Source organism: Poeciliopsis prolifica, unplaced genomic scaffold (genome assembly GCF_027474105.1).
Source record: "Poeciliopsis prolifica strain line A6 unplaced genomic scaffold, Auburn_PproV2 SCAFFOLD022, whole genome shotgun sequence".
NCBI classification, from domain to species: Eukaryota; Metazoa; Chordata; class Actinopteri; order Cyprinodontiformes; family Poeciliidae; genus Poeciliopsis; species Poeciliopsis prolifica.
Window position 1 is genome coordinate 1660740 of NW_026562397.1, and position 19863 is coordinate 1680602.

At 38.0% G+C, this 19863-nt stretch overlaps 1 protein-coding gene across 1 annotated transcript; it reads left to right on the plus strand.

The window, feature by feature from the left end:
* The first annotated feature begins 4770 nt into the window (after nt 1-4770).
* On the plus strand, nt 4771-18782 carry akap1b (A kinase (PRKA) anchor protein 1b). The gene is made up of 11 exons (XM_055045704.1): nt 4771-4905; nt 6804-8335; nt 8949-9073; nt 10069-10195; nt 10373-10491; nt 10612-10789; nt 11028-11178; nt 12680-12747; nt 14213-14286; nt 14404-14469; nt 16030-18782. Exons 2-11 carry the CDS (start codon nt 6829-6831, stop codon nt 16090-16092), a joined length of 2478 nt encoding a protein of 825 aa, XP_054901679.1. The 5' UTR covers nt 4771-4905; nt 6804-6828; the 3' UTR covers nt 16093-18782.
* Nucleotides 18783-19863: the final 1081 nt, after the last annotated feature.

Genomic DNA, 19863 nt, shown 5'->3' on the forward strand with positions numbered 1-19863 from the left:
AGATACTCTTAGCACGTTTAAGTCATCCAGCTGTGAGGATGAGAGAATCATGACATCAGGGGAAGGCAGCAGATTGGCCTTATGCAGAATGGAAAAGCAACTTAAGCGAAAAGTGATTCGTTTTAAAATATAGTTTCACTTAAAAGTGTTCTATAATCTTATTATGCTTTGTCTTTGCAGCCACTGATTTTAAAACTCAATTTAATGGTCAGGAGAGGAAATGCTGTGAAAATGATCATACACATGTGAACTTGGATTCAATTCATTTCCAGCTTTTGGGAGGCTGCTCTCGGTGCGAAAAGTTTTGATTATACTGTTGTGACTATGTGATAAGTGTTTATTTTGCTTTCTGCTAGTTTAACAAGAATACAAACTCACAAGACTGGTTAAATTGCGTGGTTCTCTTTATTTTATTGCAAAAATAGATATTCCATTAATTAGAATTGCATCGGTTTAGATTAGTCTTTTAGCAATATAACACTTTCTTATGTTGACAATCGGAAAATCCTCGTCCCTCAAATTATTTCCAGCAACTTGACTTAGTGTTTTTGACTGTAATCCACATCTACAGCACCGAATACCTCCTACATGATTGTTTTTGTCAGAGTTTGTATAAAATGCTTGATTTTTAACAATTACTGATGTTAAGTGCAGCAGTTTGACATCAGTTAAGGCATCGCAATAAAATTACACAATTGTAATAATTGATTTATACAAAATGTAGATTTAGTTTTATATGTTAAGCAGAAAATGTGAAGTGTAAAAAATGGATTTCAACAATCCGGACTGCTAAGAAATTAGCCAAGCAGTCCATTTCATCTAATGGACTGGTTGGGCCCACCAACATTAAGAAAACCAGAGAGGGATCATTCATGAAATGCATTTTCAGTAACTCAAAGGCACAATCTATAGAGTCATTGTTAGACATCAAATGTGTAGACAGACATTATCTGTGTACAGACATTCTTTGGTATTAAGCGTGTTGAGTTGTATTCCAGGACATAAAGACAAATCAATATCTAAAAGACGGGTTTTAGTCAATGTTGACCTTATTCATCTTTTAAAGGCACGAAGGTTTGACATGTTCTTCCTGTAGCTGCTTAAATCCTGGACAGGGATTCTTTGGATGCTTTCATTAAGACAAATGGTGGAAATGCTCTCACATCATGGAGGGAGTCCTTGGTTTCATCCATTGTAATATTGCTGAAGAAACAATGATGTTCATTCCATAGCACCAGGCCTGGTCGCCACATAAACGAACACAACGATGAGTAGAACCACCACAGTGAGTGTAGGCACCACCACTGTGGCCACCTGCTGACGGGCTTCCTGCATGGCCTGTTTCCGCTCCTTCTTGTCCTTTGATGTCTCTTTCTTAGGTTTGCCTTTAAGCTGCCTCATGATGTCCCAACGACCCTCTGACTTCACTGATCTCACACCTGACAACAACAGACGTCACAGAGACATAAACATCAGCTTCACATGAACATTTTTCCAAGATTAACTTGCTAATGGATGATTATTTAATCCATGCTAATATATCACGTTAAGCTCATACAGCTGTAGCTACTATAGCAACAACTTTGTTGTTGCCAGTGTTCAGAGGTGGGCAGTACTGGTTAAATTTACTTGAAAAACCTTTTAGGTTGAAAAAAAAAAGAAAAGAAAAAAAGAAAAAGTTTTTGGAGGGCAAAAGGTGTAGTTTATACTGAAGTATAGAAAAGTGCAGTAGGTTTTACAGTGCAGTAAAACCTACTGCACTGTAGGTTTTACTTTTACTTGAGTAGTATGAACTATTGCTCTTACTTGAGTAGATTCATTTTGCTTGTGTAGAAATAGACTTCAGGGATCAGAAACATTAGATTCTTTGATTTCTGCAACGTATGAGCTAATGTTTATGCTAATCTGAGCACAATTACTCAGGGTTTTCTACATGTTACTATTTACATCAGTATTTTTTTTATTAATAAACATGGTTATTTTCATTTGAAAGGTTACATGAATGTATTTTTATTAAAACACGTTTATAGCCAAGCCCCTACCCTTTCTTTTGAAAGCTTTATATTTAAGCTCAATTGCATTGTGATACACACCCTATTACACATCACTTAGTATTTGTCTTTTGACATCTTTAAGCTCCTACAGTTCTGGCACTGATATGTTCTTGTTGTGGCAAGGGAAACTTAATCCAATCTTCTAAAATGTGCCAACTCAGTTTGCTCAGGATTTACTATAATTTGTAATTACTGGGGTTTTCTTTGATGCTAAGATACATTTCAACACACATCAATTGAAGCTTGGCTTAATATCAGACAGAGACAATTATCATTATTACTAATACTCATGATTTGAAACAAAAGAAACGCTTAAGAAATCTGTGAAGCGCAGCTACTTTGTAACTTTACAGTATGTTCTTACTTCCGTAGAACTGCTGGCAAACTGGAGGAGGAAAACTTGAAGAACTGTTACCACCAAAATAAATGTGGACGTTTGTTAAATTGTACAGAATGTAAATTGGAAGGTGTCATTTAATCTGTTGATAACGTGATAGAAAACAGAAACGGAATTATCGGCTCATAGTCTGGAGGTCAACAATAATGAAGTAGTGTCGTCAGAAACTCTATAACACACTAACCTTAACAAATGTGGTCTTCAACACTCCTGCTTGTGCTGACGACTCGTTAGGCTTGACGAGAATGTTTTCTAAATGTTGAGGTCCAGCGTGCAAATACTCCCACTGACACAAGATAAGAAACAGAGGAAGTAATACCAGTACTAAAACGATGAATGTTTTTGTTTCATGTTATTTAATTATTTCTTCTTCTTTCTTCTTCTTCTCTCCTTATTCGGCTTCTTCTTCTTCTTCTTCTTCTTCTTCTTCTTCTTCTTCTTCTTCTTCTTCTTCTTCTTCTTCTTCTTCTTCTTCTTCTTCTTCTTCTTCTTCTTCTTCTTCTTCTTCTTCTTCTTCTTCTTCTTCTTCTTCTTTTCTCGTCTTCTTCTTCTTGACATTTATTGGCGGTTGGCAAAAAAAAAAAAAAACGTGAAGCAGGATCACTGCCACCTACTGGTATGAAGGATAGGTCTATCTATCTATCTATCTATCTATCTATCTATCTATCTATCTATCTATCTATCTATCTATCTATCTATCTATCTATCTATCTATCTATCTATCTATCTATCTATCTATCTATCTATCTATCTATCTATCTATCTATCTATCTATCTATCTATCTATCTATCTATCTATCTATCTATCTATCTAATCTATTATTATTATTATTATTATTATTATTATATTGTCAAAATTTTTCCTAATCCTGATAATCCATCTGTGATTTGTTTCCCTATTTTTAAAATAAATTCTGCTACTACCAATACTATTCCTGTTTTTTCAATTGTTTTTTATGCATCTATATAGATGTGAATATAATGACATATACATATAGTTGCGCTGAATATAGAACTACAGTAATATAGTTTGACTCATTTCTAAACAACGAGTTTGAAAATTTTCTATTTTTTTTAACCTTTGAAGATGATGATTCAAAAAAGGATTCTTAAAACCAAGAAAAATGAACAACCCTGACCATCCTCTTTGAGTCTTGGGAAAGCAAAGTGTCTTCAGTCAGAGGTGTCTTCAGATTTGCTGTAAGACAGACAGAGCTCTTTCCTGCCAACAGCCATCATTATATACAATAACCCTGAAGAATCTGAGTTACTGAGTTACAACAACATTTAATTTCCCTTTGGGGTCAATAAAGTGTTTTTGAATGGAATTATTCATCCGAAACTTCTCGTTTCTTTATTTTATTCTTGTGTTGTCCGACCCAGCTTATTGACTTATACGTTTAACCAATAATTTGTCTAATTTTGTTCTCAAATCTAAAATCATTCCTCCCATTTCTACTCTTGTAAACTCTACATTTGATAAATTGTTTCTTTGTCACTCAGTGATAAATCTTTGTGTTTAAGTTTTATATTTCCTCTTTGCTAATATTTGAACCATAAATTTGACTAAATGTTGTTGCTAATATTTCAACTCTTTCATTGATCTTTTATTATACTTGTGTTATCTATTTTTATAGATGAACACTTTTTATGCAATTCATTCTTTTAATTATCTTCCTTTTTTAAATTATTATTTTTGTTTCTTTCCCTACTGTAAACCAAACACCAGTCAAATAACACCAGAGTATTCCTTATGAATCTTTTGTTACATTTCTTGTCTATAAATTCACAGCCATTCATAATCATTTTTTTAGTCACAGCTGAATGTGTAATTATGTCTTTAATGAGCCGAATCACAGGACGAATTGCCATTAAGACTGTTAAATTTCATCACATGTGTATTTGTTTGTTGAAGCAACTTAAAAAATGGCCATCTTGAAAATTTGACTATATTTACAGCGCAAACTGTAAATATATTTTTTATATTTAAAAACAAATTAAAAAAATAAGTTCACTTTGAGTCATAGGGGGGCTGTCAAAAATTAACATTTTATTGGTATATTTGACCTTAACGTCAAAAAGTCTTATTCCAGACATGCCCATTTAATAATAATAATAATAATAATAATAATAATAATAATAATAATAATAATAATAATAATAATAATAATAATAATAAAAACAGACAAAGGGTTATCTGTTATTTTGAGTTTTGTCCCATATTCTTTTCCCAAAATAAATAATTTGTAAATTCGTATAATTTCAGTCGAAAATGCGGTCTCGCTTGACGCGAGAGTACATAATCGAGTATCGCGAGATTTGAACAGCTGTTTGCACTGTTTTTACAGATTGAGGCAGATCGGTTAAACACGTGGGGAGGAGATCAGTAAAGCGATTGAAAACATTCAAACAGCTTTGTTCCTAGCGGGGCAGCATTGGGGACCTTAAAATACTGTAAGTAAAGGACACAGGTACATTTTTGGACGGATCTTTGTACGTTCTGTGCATTTGACATTGTTATTGCTTTGAAAGCAGAGAATGCTAACATAAAAAATGTCCTCTGATATTCCCTGGGAGTCCTGCAAGCTGCACAAAGTAAACTCTGTAGTAGAATAAGAGCAATGATCCTATGTCATTGAACAACCAACTTCCACGTTTCCCCCGGCTGTCAGCGGTGCGCTTTAGCTGCGTCCCTGTTACGAAAGTTAAATAACCGGACATTGTGCTGTGCACTTCAGGCATGTCTTCAGGCATATGTTAGTAATATTCGCAGTGGCTCCATCTGACGACGTACTAATTGTCAGAGGCAGCCGCTGGATGCCGTCTGCTGTCGTGCTAGCTGCGGCGGCTATGAGCTAACTGGCGGCTGTGAGGCCTGTTCGGGACAGTCGCTAACCCGCGTTTAGCACACACGTGCCCTTTGCTTAGCTCAACTTGTGGGATGTGTCGTCCGGTTGTACGGTGGGAAGGTCAAATCGTACAGGCTAATTTTCAATGAATTGGAATTGCGTGTTCTCTTAACGGATACAGTGAGGTGGTCTCAGTGCGTTGTGACTGTACCGGAGCAGGACAGTGGCCTCCAAATGGGCTACTTTGTCCTGCCTGTATGAACAGGATCTCCTACAATAAGGGCTTACGCTGCTGTAATATTGAAAAGCCCACCAGCAATCAGACATACACCTGTCGAGACTAAAACCACGACTTCCTGAAATGAATTAAATGATTTAAGCTGTGTTTTATTGCAGTTGTATCAGAGCAGAAAGGATAGACTGATAAAATACACTCAAGAGGTTCTAGGGGGGTTCTGACCCTCAGGGTTGAACTTGTTTTGGTGTCCTTCACACCAAAACTAGTTCTAGTTTATTTTACACCTGCAAATTGTAATCGGTGTGCTATAAAGTCTGGAAAAGTATGATATTTGATTTTTACCATTTTCAGGTTGGGAAAAAGCCAGTAAAACTGTAAAGTATTTGTATTTGTTTCCTCTGTTTGTGACCTCTCTGCCCTTGTAATTTGCTCCTTCCCTTCCTTGTGTATTTGACTTATTTTTTAGCTGTAGGTGTCTCCGATCTTTTCCTTTTGTTTTCTTTCATTCCATCCCTCTCATCCCTTGTTTATCTTCTGCTAGTATAATTTGTTCCTTTGTTGTTTCCGTTCTTTCTGAAATTCCCCAACTTTCCTCTTGACATGATTTTTCTTTTCATTTCTTTCTGGTCCTTGTTTCCAGTTTCTAGTTTTTTTTTCTTCTATTTTTTACAGAAGACGTATTTGAAGCCTGTCTTCTGTAGAAGTGTTTACCATTAATTTCCAGTGAACTTTAGTTATTTATATTTTGTTTATGACAAGTAATTTAGAACTCTGAGAAGTTGAGTCTGGAAAAGTATAGAACTTTGAACATAAATTAAATTGTTAAAATTAGTGTAGCAATGCATCCATGGGACAGATCTGCACACACAAACACTCGTAAATTATTTTATTGACGACAGACATGCTGTCCAGATGGGAATCTCCTGCTTTGTGGTAGAAATCACACAAAAAGTCAAAATTAGCTTTGCAAAATAAACAGCGTCATACTGAAATATCAGTATTGATGCCCTGAATTTGTCAACATTGGCAACTCATCATGAACTGTTAAGATTATTCCCTTCCTTATGTCAAAGCAAATATCCCTTATTTTGGTTTGTTTTGTTGTTGCGTTGAACATGTTGCTTTTTGATGCATTTACTTACCACATGAACTGGGAGGTTTTTTTTTTGTTTGTTTGTTTTTTTGCCTTGTTTTTTCTTGGTTAAAAAGCAAATAATTTCAAAAACGTTGCTAATTCCAGTCAAATGTTTGTGTGTTAATTTCAGGTGTAGCATTTGGTGTCTCGTCGAAATGCCAGTTCGGTTTCGGTCTGTTGTTTCCTACACGATGCCTGGAGTGCTTGTGCTTATTGGCTGGTGGTGGTACACCTCGAGGAAGAAAGAGCGACCCGTCGGACAGAAAAGCCCCGAGGTCTCTTCAACTTCTGTGAGCTTTAAAGACTCTCATCAAGATTGCAACAACGGTTTGCTATATGAAGAGGAAAGCCCAGCCTTCACAAATCACAGCAAGGAGAACTCAGAGAATGAAATTATTTCCCAGACGCCTCCCCAAGATCCTGAAGCGATATCCTTACTGGAACAAACGTGCAATGATGTTCGTTTCTGCGGCAGAACGATACACGAGGAAGCAGACCGACCATCAAACATAATTACACCAACATTTAGAGACAGTGATTTGGTAGAGGAATCAATGAAACCCCTCAAAGGCCCCAAATATGACACGACCCCTGACTTTTTTGGCGAGTTGGAGAAATGCCCAGCCACAGACTTGGATCTTCTTCCAGAAGACTCGGTAGAGGAAGTTGCTTTGTTGTCCAATGAGTCCAAAGACCCCAGATTTTCTCCCATGGCAATAAATCTTTCGGATGCGGAGCGGCCAGAGCCAGAGGGTGAAGTTGCAACGCATCACAGTGCTGTAATTTCACAAGAGGAGGCCGTCTGCTTATTCACATCGGCCGAAACACACAGGATGGCGTCGTCAGACGGAGACTCTCTGGAAAATGCCATTTCAGCACAGGATTTACACAAATGCATCCTCACCAGCACACCTACCATCCTTTCCTCCGAAGTCCAGGGCACTTCCACCTCTTCAGATATATCAGTGGATGTGCATTCTAAGGAAAACCCTCAAGAAATGAGTGATCTGGAGATACTGGCAGCTGGACTCATTACTGAGGTCCTCTCTGCAGCCACACAAGAAGTTCTCGGGACCAGCAGCTGTGATGTTGCAGCAAACACTAAACCCTCTAACATGAGTGTTATTCTGGCCGATGACACTCAATCCTCACAACTTGATCCAATGATGGAAGACTTTCCTGCTGATGCTCCCTCACAGGAAAACCATGAGCATACAGAAGCTGCAGAGAAGGAAGTCCAAGCAGTGCCAAAAGGTTTCTCAGTGACTCCAGAGTGGGGAAATGTCGAAGCAAGGATTCTGAAAACCAACAGCGCACAGAATGCAGCCTGGCCAACACTACCACACCAAAGGGAAACGCTACTTAATAGATGTGATGATGCTGCAGTGCTGAATGAAGACTCGGCTTGCAGCACATACCACTCTGAGGAAGGGAACAGCAGCGAGGACCTGCAGAGCAGCATGCTGGGGAATCCAGCAGGTGTTTTAAAGATTACAGACTCATCAGTAAATGAAACTGCACCGCCTCAATCTGAAGCTGGGAGCACCACAGAGGAAGCTGGAGGAAATTCTGATGCTGTGTGTGGCATAAAGAAAGTTAACGGGGACGACCTGAGGAACGGAGCTCATGGGACATGCGAGTTGGACACAGATCAGTCTGGAGGTGAGACATAATTATTCATGTTTTTATTTGCGTATCATTACTTCTGAAAATTTTAGTGAAAACTCCTGTTTTCTTACACATGCATTTTATGTATGAGCAGAATAAAATTGATGACAAAAAGAGATCACCAAGTTACTAATTAGGTTTAAAAATGAATAAGATGGACTGACATTACTGTTTGTGCCGATATTTTGTGCTTCCCTAATTGTTTTCGATGTTAAGGTCAGTGCAAAAGGTGAAAAAACTGCTAGCTGGTCTTAGAACCAAATAATCAACTTAGAAAGTTAAGTAAGGTTTCATATTATGCAGTGAATTCCCTTTCAGTCGTCAAATTCTGTCCATGCTTCTTCCGTTCTTGAAACCAGATGTCCTGAACTTCTTTAAGCAAACATCATTATATTAAGACCTAGTTTATTCATGGCACTGTCATCCTAATGATGACACGGTTATTGATGGCTTTCATAATGATAGGCTGGGTATGCATGCATCTATATTATCAAAAGCTCAACATTGCATCCTGTTCTTGATATTTCTTGCCTGAATATGTCCTTGCCTGAAAACTGATGGCCGTGTCTCTCTGTCTGTCTCTCTGTCTGTCTGTCTCTCTCTATAGGTTCTGATGTGAACAGCATGGACTCTGTGGACAGCGGCTGCACTATGAGTATTTGTGAGAACCAGGGCAACAACTCTACATCATCTACCTCAGAACTCGTCATCTGGGAGATCGAGGTCCCAAAGGTTAGTCAAAACAACCAGTGATGCCTAAAAGACACGACCTCTGTCTTCATTGATGCCGCCTTGATGTGTGTGTTTGCACCTGTGTGTGTGTGTGTGTGTGTGTGCATAACCTAATTCTTTTGTGCAATTGTGTTATGTAGTATTTCTCTGAATACAGGATACTCAAATACTCAAATGCACTTACAAATACAAGTTATTTTTCTATTTTGATCAAATGACCTCATCTGAGCTTTTTAACAATATGAATATTTAGTTTGAATATCAAATAAACATGAATGAGAACAAGAAACCTTTGTCATAAATAATGAACTCATTTCTAGCAGGTATGTTAGAAACATAAGAAAAGATTTCATAAATGTGTAGGGGGGTGGATTGCTGCAATTGTTGAAATACTGGGAACAATTTTTGTTCCTGAAGTTAGATTAAAACTTGCAAAACAAAGTTACCCAAAATGTGTAAAACAAAATGTATAAATCATGTTTTTACACATTGCCATATATGTGCAAAAACATTTTTGATGTCCAAAACGGCTTCTCCACCGTTGGCACATTGAGCAGCGTGTACGTATAGTTGATTTGCAGCACCAAGACTTTCATCTTGGCTTTGACTGGTTGGAAGCAGGGCACAGGGAGGAGACGCTTGATCTCTTCACTGATTATATCTCATATGAAATTGATGTTTTATATGAGATAGTTGATCAGTCTGATCAACTGTCACTATGCCTCGACATAGTGACAGTTTTAACAAATATGTAAATAACAGGTTTTATAAAAGTTACATGCATTGCCTGGCTCTGCCTATGCTGTAATTTAAAAAATAAATATGTATATACTAAATGGTTTGAATTGTACAAAAATAGAAATAAATTACCAAACGGGTGCTGCATGCTCCCCCAAAGTCTATTGACATGTTGGACCTCAGATTGTTAATCAGTTTTAGCTTAGGCAAAGCTCACTATCTCATTTCCTCTTAACCCATTTGCTTTCTTGTGTCAGCATCTTGTTGGACGATTGATTGGGAAACAAGGGAGATATGTCAGTTTCCTGAAGCAGAACTCTGGTGCAAAAATCTACATTTCCACTTTGCCTTACACACAAGATTTCCAAATCTGCCACATTGAAGGTGAGTGTGGAGAAAATTCCCTTCATCATTTTAGCCAGAATGAGTGCTAGAGGTGTTCTTTTGTCATAAAGTGGGAATTTTTAAGTTTGCCAAATGACATAAATAGGACTAACTTGGCTATCATTCTGCTTTCGGGTTGGTCTGGTTTAATGGTAATTGTGCTTAATTTCTCTCCAGGTTTGCAGCAACAGGTTGATAAGGCACTGTCATTTATTGGGAAGAAATTTAAAGATCTAGACTTGACAAATCTATACGCACCTCCACTCGCGTTGCCATCACTTCCCATAACCTCTTGGGTAAGACTGAGGTTCCTTACAGCTGCTGTTTTTGGAATACTTGCAGGAATTGAAAACTTTGGGAGTCGGTGTGGAGGAGTTGATATTGACTTCCCCTTTTACCATGACGTTTTTCCTCAGCTCCTTCTGCCTAGTGGAGTGACGGTTGAAGTGATTGTGGTCAACATTGTGTCAGCTGGCCACATCTTTGTCCAGCAGCACACCCATCCCACCTACCATGCTTTGCGGAGTCTCGACCAGCAGATGTTCCTTTGCTATTCCCAGCCGGGAACTCCAGCTCTGCCCTTACACTCTGAAGGTAAGCCTTGCAAAAAAGAAATGTATATATTTCCTTATTTTTGTTGAGAAATCAATGGCTTTTTGCATGTGTTCATTTCAAATGTTTGAACATAAAGATACAGCTCTCACGTGTGTCTTGAAATATTTTGTAAGCAAGTTTTTTTTTTAAATCTACAATTGATGGTCACAGTTTTTTACTGTAACAAATGGATGAACATCTGCTCAATTGACAGTAAGGTTTTGTTTTTGTGTTTCAGTGGGTGTTATCTGTGCAGCCCCAGCAGTGGACGGAGCCTGGTGGAGAGCTCAGGTCATCAGCTTCTATAAGGAAACTGATGAGGTGGAGATTAGGTATGTCGACTACGGGGGTTATGACAAAGTGAAGATCGATTCACTCCGACAAATCAGGCAAGTCACATGTCTTATTTATATCATTGAACTTAAAAAATAAAAACGTTACTTAAAATGCCTATTTGTTCATATGTGGAAGCAACCTGATATGCTAAAAATATTATCTTTAATCGGTGATGTAAGTAAAGAAGGAGCTGGATCTGGAAGGGTTTCGTGTTACTCATCTTGGAGGTGGGAGGTCATTTATATGAGTGATGGGTCATTCTAATAAGCAAAAGGAAAACCAAAGCATGAAGACAAAATTGAAGAACTAACAGCCCTGTACTCAACCTCATCACCCTCACTGATGCAGTCACCCAAAGGTGAGTCACCCGAGAGCTTTAGCAGATGATGGCTGTCAGTGCAGCAGCTGAGGTTGGTTGAATGGAGGATGAAGAAGAAGGGAGAGAAGAGAGGATATTTCCTTGTGGAGCTCCTCTGTTGCCCAACATTGAGTCACAGACACATCAACTGTGAAATACAGCCACATTTTCCTCCAATGGACTCAAATTCAGTAGTCAACCTGTCAGAGGTTGACTGCTAACAAAGCCATGACATTCATTCGATATGTACACGCCTGATTTTGAAAACTGTAAAAAATCTGACATTATCTTTCTCTCATTATTGTGGCATTTAGCTAATGGCCCTCATTCACTTTTGCAGCCATGACCTTCATCCTTGCCGAAGGTCATGGCTTGAACAATCCAACAGAAGAACATCACCTTCAAAAAGCAAGGAGCCTCCAACATTCCCAAACCAGACATCAGCCGTTCCAAACGTCTACCAGAGATCTTGTCCATGAATGTCACTAACAGGACGGGGGGGGGAGGGGTAAAAACCCCTCAGAGAAAAATGTTTTATCAACTTCACCCCTTATGGAAAGACTTTTATAAATAATATTAAAAGAGCATTTAATATTGAGTAGCTTTCAGCATGACTCCACTGTTATTTTTAAACATTAATCTTTAGCAATGAGCATCAAGTCTTGAGTTTAGAATAAATTAATACTGTTTGTTTCCAAAGTAAAAGTAACTTCCTAAATCAGAATATTGATACAGAGTAGTTGTTATTTATAGTTCATACAATAACTTTTACAAATGTTTGTTTTTACACAATATTATCATTAAATTTCTACATTTCCATACAAAAAAGTTTTTTATTTAGAACAGAGTGACTCTTCTTGTTAAGCCTCAGACATTTAAACCATAAATAGAGAATAAGGAATAACATTATCACATGACGTAAAGCTCAAAAAGGTTGATTTTACATAATACTGCCTCTTTAAAATATGTACTTTGAATCTGTAATAGGTAAAAATAGGACATGAGTCTATAAGGTTAAACTTCCAATCAATGACTGGACAGTACAGCAATCAATATTAATCTGAAACTATTTAAAGCAAACTGTCTATTTTTTAAAAATCATAATTTATCATGATACTGTCAGTGTATAGGCAGGTGATTTCTGTTCATGAATTGTATGCATTTATATTTTGTAATATTTGGGTCCTTCTTTCCAGATCGGATTTTGTGACACTACCCTTTCAAGGTACAGAAGTACTGCTCGACAACGTTGCTCCACTTCCAGGTTTGTGTTGATCATATTCTAAGTGTTTGACCATTAACTGTGCAGATGTGTGTATGTAGCAGGAGGCTTTCAATAGCTTCCTGCTTTTGGAGCAGTCTCCGGTCCACTTGCATTAATGCTGCATTCAAACTGCACCAGCGTTCCCTTCAACTGAATCGAAACCGGAGTTCACTTTTTTGGTTTGCATTGGATTTAATTTACTTTAAAGTTTGGTTCTCAACTGAACCAGACTTTCTAGACAAGTGAACGAGGGTTGACTTAAAGCAAACTAAACAGGGCTGGTGCGACAAACGCCTTTGGTTGGCTCATCGATGTTGTTGAAGTCCCAGATGCATTCGTAAAGCAGGGAGCACTTTTACAATGTTTTGATTTTTACTGTGCATTTTAAACACCAGCTCCTCTTGACTTAGTAGGAAACTGAAGGAGACTCCAAAATGACTTCACAATCCTCTGCATGTAAGTTGCAGTTATCAAATAGACAAAATTTAAACACAGAGCAGGTAGATGGCAGACCAGGACCATCCACTGTTTTTTTTTTTTTTTTCAGACTGTACTTCAACTCGGTCCTTTCAGCTGCAGATGTTTCCAGGAGGCTCTGTAGTCGTCAGGTGTCTGTGGCAGACTTGAGAACAGAATTTTTTAACACAAAATTTACATTAAAGAAATTCTAAAAATGATTAAAAGCTCTGTTCTTTTTAAGGTTTATTTGGCATTAGTGGCCTTTATTTGACAGTAATCTGACAGGGAAGGAGCAGAGAGAAGGGGGAGGGGACATGCAGCAAAGGAACAGGATGGGAGTTGAACTCAGGGCAGCTGCATTAATGCTACTGTTTACATCTGGAAATGTTGCACGTGCACACAATGCTGGAGGGCGAAAAGGATATTCTTCCTGCCATCCGTAGGCGTGTTGCCGTGGCCTCATTAAGTTAATGAAACCTGGAGGGTTTAGGTATTATTAATTTAGTGCAGTGGAGAACTGCAAAGGGAGAAATTATTCTTTAACAGAAGAACTGTTAAAGAATAATTCAAAACCACAGCTGCCACAACAACACTAATGGATCAGGATTCAACAACAACAAAACACTCAAACATTTCCCACACAAAGAACAGAGCATTCAGGCTGTTATAGTTTAGTTTTTTTTAGGCTTGATGTTTATTTTTTGATTATTAAGTGATCGGTGTGGTAGATTAGCTGATCTGACACAGCAGTGTCCTGCTGTACTGATGATCTGTCAGATGTGTGTGGCTCGCCTTTTTCTTTTAACCAAAACAAACTGGTTGTGGTGATTGTCACATGCTTCTTTTTAGAAATATTTAGAGAATTTTTGGACAAACTTAGAATTTTCTTAAGTCATGGAAAAGGCCCTAAAAACTTGCATGACACTTTGTAATTTTTCTGTGGCACAACCAGCTGCTGGGTCAGTTATTGTGATTTTAGCTCAGTGAATTGTCATTCATTTTTCAGGGGAGGATTGTTTCTCGACGGATGCTACGACCACATTGGAAGAAATGACCCGAGGTGTCGCCTTGCTATTACAGGTGGGTCGACCACGATTCCCAAAACCTTCTACAGCAGTGGTTCCCGAAGATTCCACCCCTGTTCTAGAGTAACAGAGTGACTGCATGACCGCTGGCTAATGTTTTCTTTCTCTAAAGGTCTCACACTACGACAACAACACTGGCCTCCAATTTGTCCACCTGTGGAACCTTGTTGGAGAAGAGGTTTGTCACAGACATGATCTTACCTGGTTGCTATTAGGGATGGACATATGAATTTTTGTTTTCTAAACTTATCAGGGTTGTAGCTTTTGCTCAGTAAAAGTGACACATTTTAAAATTAATAATTTTGAAATGGCATCTGTCTCTGTACAGACAATTCCCATGAAAAACAGCTGTATTTTAAGTGGGAATGGTGAACTTATAAGGTTCTTTTCCTGACATTTTGACCACTCAAATCGCTTTACACTAGGGTCACATTCACCCATTCAGACTCTCAAACACACATACATTTATACACAGATGCGCAGACCAGTAGACAATTTGGGGTTAAGTGCCTTGCCCAGAGGCACACTGACATGTGGCAGGAGGAAGCTGGAATCGACCCTACAACCTTCCGATCGCAAGACGACTACTCTACCATACAGCCACAGGAGCTATATTTTCATCAAATACAGCCAAAATTTACACATCAATTTAATAACACGACATTTTTAAATGTTAATTGAGGTCTTATGGAACCAATGACACATAAAATGGTTCAGATAAAAAAGTAATCATTCCAATCATGCTGTCAGTTTTGGCAGTCGGCAAACATCGTTAATGTTTTCTGTTTTAAATTATGAATCAGAATCACTACAATGATGATTGATATCATTGTTTCATTAATTAAAACGATTGTCTGTCGTTTCCTCTGTCATGTTCTCCTTAAGGTTTAAGTAAATGAAAATATGTTAGTGGCTGCAGCAAAGGCTGCCCACAGTTCTGTGTATCAAAATTCATGATGTTAGTTTGTTTTGTCTCTAAAACATAAACCATAAGACGACTGTTTGAAAAAGAGGAAAGGGAATAATTGTTGTTGTGCTTTATATTTAAATTCACTTTGTCTGGTACTTATTTTAGTAAAGTTAATTTCATTTGAATAAAATTGCTCTTTATGATGGGTGTTTATCTGCATTCTATATCTTAATTTAAAAAATGTTTTGTTAAAACTGTCTTGACAGTAAAAGATGAGAATCTGTGAAAAAGTCAAGCTTCTCCTATAGTCATCTATAGAAATGTCCTTCAGAGATATTTGATCAGAGCCAGGAGGAGGGTCTTAGCGCTGTCAATCATTCTCATATGTGCTGCTCAGATCCTTCCCCTTTTTCTCTGCTGCTTCCTCACAACAAATTCTGCCATAAATGCTCAGGCTCGTTAGCATGGCAACCAATGTCATGTCGGCGAATAAACAGTTTTCCTGAGATGGAACGTTGTCTCCACCATTAGGACATGAAGCAGCACGTATACAGGGATGATTGACGGAGCTAAGACCTTCCTCCTGGCTCTGGTTTTTGTCCGTAACAAAACACCAGAAGGAAGTGGAGGAGCTTGATCTGTTCACATTTTTAGCAAATGTGTAAAAAACATTTTTGTGAAAGTTGCATCCTGCAGCTTTAAGTGGAAAACCTCACAATAGTACAGATGTCAAATGTTTCTGCATTAGGTAGCACAAGGGTGACAGTAAAGAGACTGATTTCTGGGTGTTGAGTCTAAGCTCTTTTTTTAACTTTGTCTTTTTTGCAGGTCATTTCAGTGAACCGCACTCTGGCAGAGAGAGGTCTGACAGTTTGGGTGGATGGATTCTGAATTCACTGATTACCATAGAGGCTAACAAACTCACCCACAGAAAAACTGAAGGAAACTGAAGTTCCTTGTGGTCAGCAGAAGCTGACCCAGCTCATCCTAGGGATCCCAACTGTTCCAGGCACGTGACTGAAAAGATTGGTGTTGGGTTTTTTTGGTTTTTTTTTTTTTTTTTTTTTTGTGTGTCTGTTTGCGTTTTGTTGCCCCATTCTCTTTTCTCAAATCGGCTCTTCAACTCTTCAATTCAACTGACAGCAGAGACTTTATTCTCAGACATAGTCGACAGGGAAACAGCAGCTCTCTTAACACAGACTTCTGTCCTGGAAATACATAAAGAACAAATGTACATGTAATCTTTTTTTTTTAAACAGTGAATGTAATGTAACAATAAAGGCTCAAATTATATATCACCTCCCATTCTGCCCTAAACCACCTAGCTCCACAGACTGTGGCTCGTTATGCCGCATATGAGGACAGACGCATGCGACTGTATTTTTAATTTTTTGGTAGGTCAGTTTATTTTCTGTTGGACTGTGTGGTGGGGATGTTGGGTGACAGATGAGGCAGCTTTAGATGGACCATTCCTGTCTCAAAGTGAGACAGGAGGGTAACTTTCCTCTGCTCTTTCTATTCCCACATCTGGACTGCATGTTCTTAGAGGATCCCATGATTCCTGATTTAAAGAAAAAAAAAGCACTCCCAACTGGTTAATGAAAGATGGGTTGATTAAAATCTCACTTATAGAAGATTCATTTTGCTGACCTCTTTTCAGGAGGTGTACCATTGCCATCATGTGAACTACAGCAGGTTGTATTTGTCTGACAAACATACACATTGACTTTATTTTATAGTATCTTCCAATTTCAAGACCCTCCCCAACATCCTACAGGTACAGAAGTTTTAAATGTGTGAACAGCAAGTCTTCTGTTTGCTTTCATCTTAACCATTGTGAAAGTTGGAAAGGACTTCTGCTGCTGTGGCCCAGAAGTTGAAATCAAATTCATGTCCTTTGAGTTAACTGTAAATCTAAATAATTACAATTGTGTGGTTGAGCAGAGATCTTTTTTTTATTTTTTTCTAGATGGGAGGTTTGTTGTTCCACAAATCCTTGAGGTTTGTGGAGCAGTTTGAAGAACACATGGTATATTAGAGAAACACTACAATGTTTTTTGTTGTTTTTTTTTTATGCTGCTGTGTAATTTGGAGCTGCCGTCACGTTTCACTAAATTCAGTTTGTTGTAATGATGTCAAACCATTCAATAACTCATGTACTCGGTGAGCAATCATTTCCATATTGAGGTCTGTCATTAGAATCTGAATATCAGAGCAGGTAAGATGCAGTTTTGCTGGCTGTGGCATTCAGGTCTGATGCTCAACTGTCACCCAAAATGAATATTGCATCATAAAAATCAGTTTGTTGGAAAGTTATGTGAACTTATACAAACGTTAGATTTAGATGTTTGTTGTGACACCAGTTGAAAAAAATATCTTAAGACAGGAAATGTAGTCAGTTACCAGATTTCCGTTTGATATTCAGAAGAAGCCATATTTCACAGAATTCTTCCTGTTGTATCATTCCAGCTGGTGATGTGGCATTAGGTCTGTTACCGCAGAGTTAACCTGCTCTTGATCGCTGACAAAATCAAAAAGGCAGTTTAGGCAGCCGAGTAGAATGCGATAAGTGCAGCGTAAAGTTCCAAAGAGGAGAGTTTATTAGGACTCACTGAAATATTTCAATTTGCAGAGGAGAAAAACTCCCAGTTTGGATTGTGGCACAGATCCAGCCTCTGTGACAGACACTAATGTGTATGAACTTACCTGACAAACATCAAACTAAACAGGAAAATGTAATTGCTGTATTATTGAAGCCAGGAAGAACCACTACTCTGTCACTTTAACAAAACAACTGTCAACATATTCTTCCCAGTGAAACTTCTTTTCTCAGATAAGCACTTACAGTAGTAAATTATTTAGTATACATGGTGTCGGTGTGCTTTATTTTTAATACAATCACGTTAAAAGAATTGAAACTGATTTCCTGCCTTTTTGTTTTTACCCAAGAAAGGCCGAATGGGTTTCGTCATAGACTTGTTTTTCCAACTGACATGTAAAAGCTAATTCTAATACAATTCTCATACTTAATTGTTTTTGTTTTTTATACCTATTAATAACCTTAAGCTTGCCCAAGTAAAATTTAAGGAGAAAGAAAATCCAGCCATTGGATCAGGTTAGACATGCACCCCCTGTTCAGGCTGTGTATGTCTAACCTGGCTCCTCATTCTGGGCTCCATTCAGTCACAACATTTCTCAGTTGCTTGTGTTTTTGTCCCATAATGTCTGAAATTACCAGTTGAGTAGTTAAGTCAATAGCCCTTAAGACATTAATTTGAGTTTTGTCCATTTCTCTGTAAATAAGATTTGTAATTAGTTTTCTGCGACACTGGAAATTTAAGTGTGTGTGTGAGCGTGCGCGCGCGGTGGGGCGCAATGCGTTTGAGTCATTCTGTCCTTCCCTCATTCACCATTTTCAAAGAGTGGATTCCACAACAAGCTCCGATTTGAACATTTAAGTGGGTGTCAAACAGCTGTACCTGAAAGCATTTAGATAACATGTACATATCTGACCTTGTTAGATACGCTTTAATTTAATTGTACAGTTATAAAAGGGAAAAATAAAGATATGAAGAGTTTAAGGCACTTTATCTTTTTCTTTTAATAGTGGTGGGATTATTGGGTTCTGCTTTCATATTGGTGCTGTAGTAGTAAGTGGTTTACTGACGGGACATTTTGCCAGCAATGTAACGGGATTATATTTTGAAAGTCTGCTGTTACCGTTAAGACTCACTTACACTCTGCTTGCTTAGAAATAGTCATATTAAATAATGATGAAAGTTCATTTATTTCAGAAACTCTTCACTGAGATACATGCACATTGGAGTTTAAGCAGGTATTTCTGGTTTTAAGTCTTTAGTCATAAAGTCTTAATTTTAAGAAACAATCTAGACAGCTACAAGAAATACTTCCTGGCTAAAATCAGAAAATGCCCAATAAAGCTGACGGCTAAAATGAAGAAAGAAAAAAAGGTCATAGAATAGAAGCTGAAGGCTGAAACAGAAGAGAAAGGATTACATCATATAGCAAAAGGCTGAAATCTTAAATCAAAGATAGAAGAATGCTGAAGTATGCTTTTCACACTTTTTAGGTAAAAGTAATCCTTGGAGGAAAAATACTGTCCAACCCAGAACCTCAATCTCAGCATGAGAAAAAAAACACTTTATCCCTGCCTTTCTGGGAGTTTGTTTTTTTTTTTTTTTTTTTTGAATTTGTCCATAGGGGTCGTTAACTTTATGAAATGATGACAATGACTGAGCTGCCACTTTCGAAGGGCTGTCGTACCAAAATATTAGCTAGAGACATGTGTAATTCATGTATATTTACTCTTGTTCCTTTTCCAGTATGAAGGCAAACTAATGACCTTTCACCCATAATTTCTTCAACTATAATACCATTGTGGTCTATCTTCCTGCTTCCCCAAAGTCTGTCATGGGCGTCTGACCGTGGAGTCAACGGACCGGTCCCAATACTTTCACCTCCACCCGTTCCGCCCTTTCAACCTTCAAATACTGAAGGATTTGAGTGCATAGCAAGTCCCAATTCTTCACATCCGTCTTTCGTCCGTCACTCAAAGCCTTCAACTTGAACGAGGATTTGAAAGACACGAGGAGAACAAGGGTGGAAATGAGAGTTTTGGGGCTGGACTTTCTGCATTTCTGC

Excerpts from the sequence above, each read along its gene's own strand:
- akap1b (XM_055045704.1), top strand. The coding sequence starts at position 6,829 with ATGCCAGTTCGGTTTCGGTCTGTTGTTTCCTACACGATGCCTGGAGTG. Across the intron at positions 10,492-10,611 it reads CACTTCCCATAACCTCTTGG|CTCCTTCTGCCTAGTGGAGT; the intron begins GTAAGACTGAGG and ends GTTTTTCCTCAG. Across the intron at positions 14,287-14,403 it reads GTGTCGCCTTGCTATTACAG|GTCTCACACTACGACAACAA; the intron begins GTGGGTCGACCA and ends CTTTCTCTAAAG.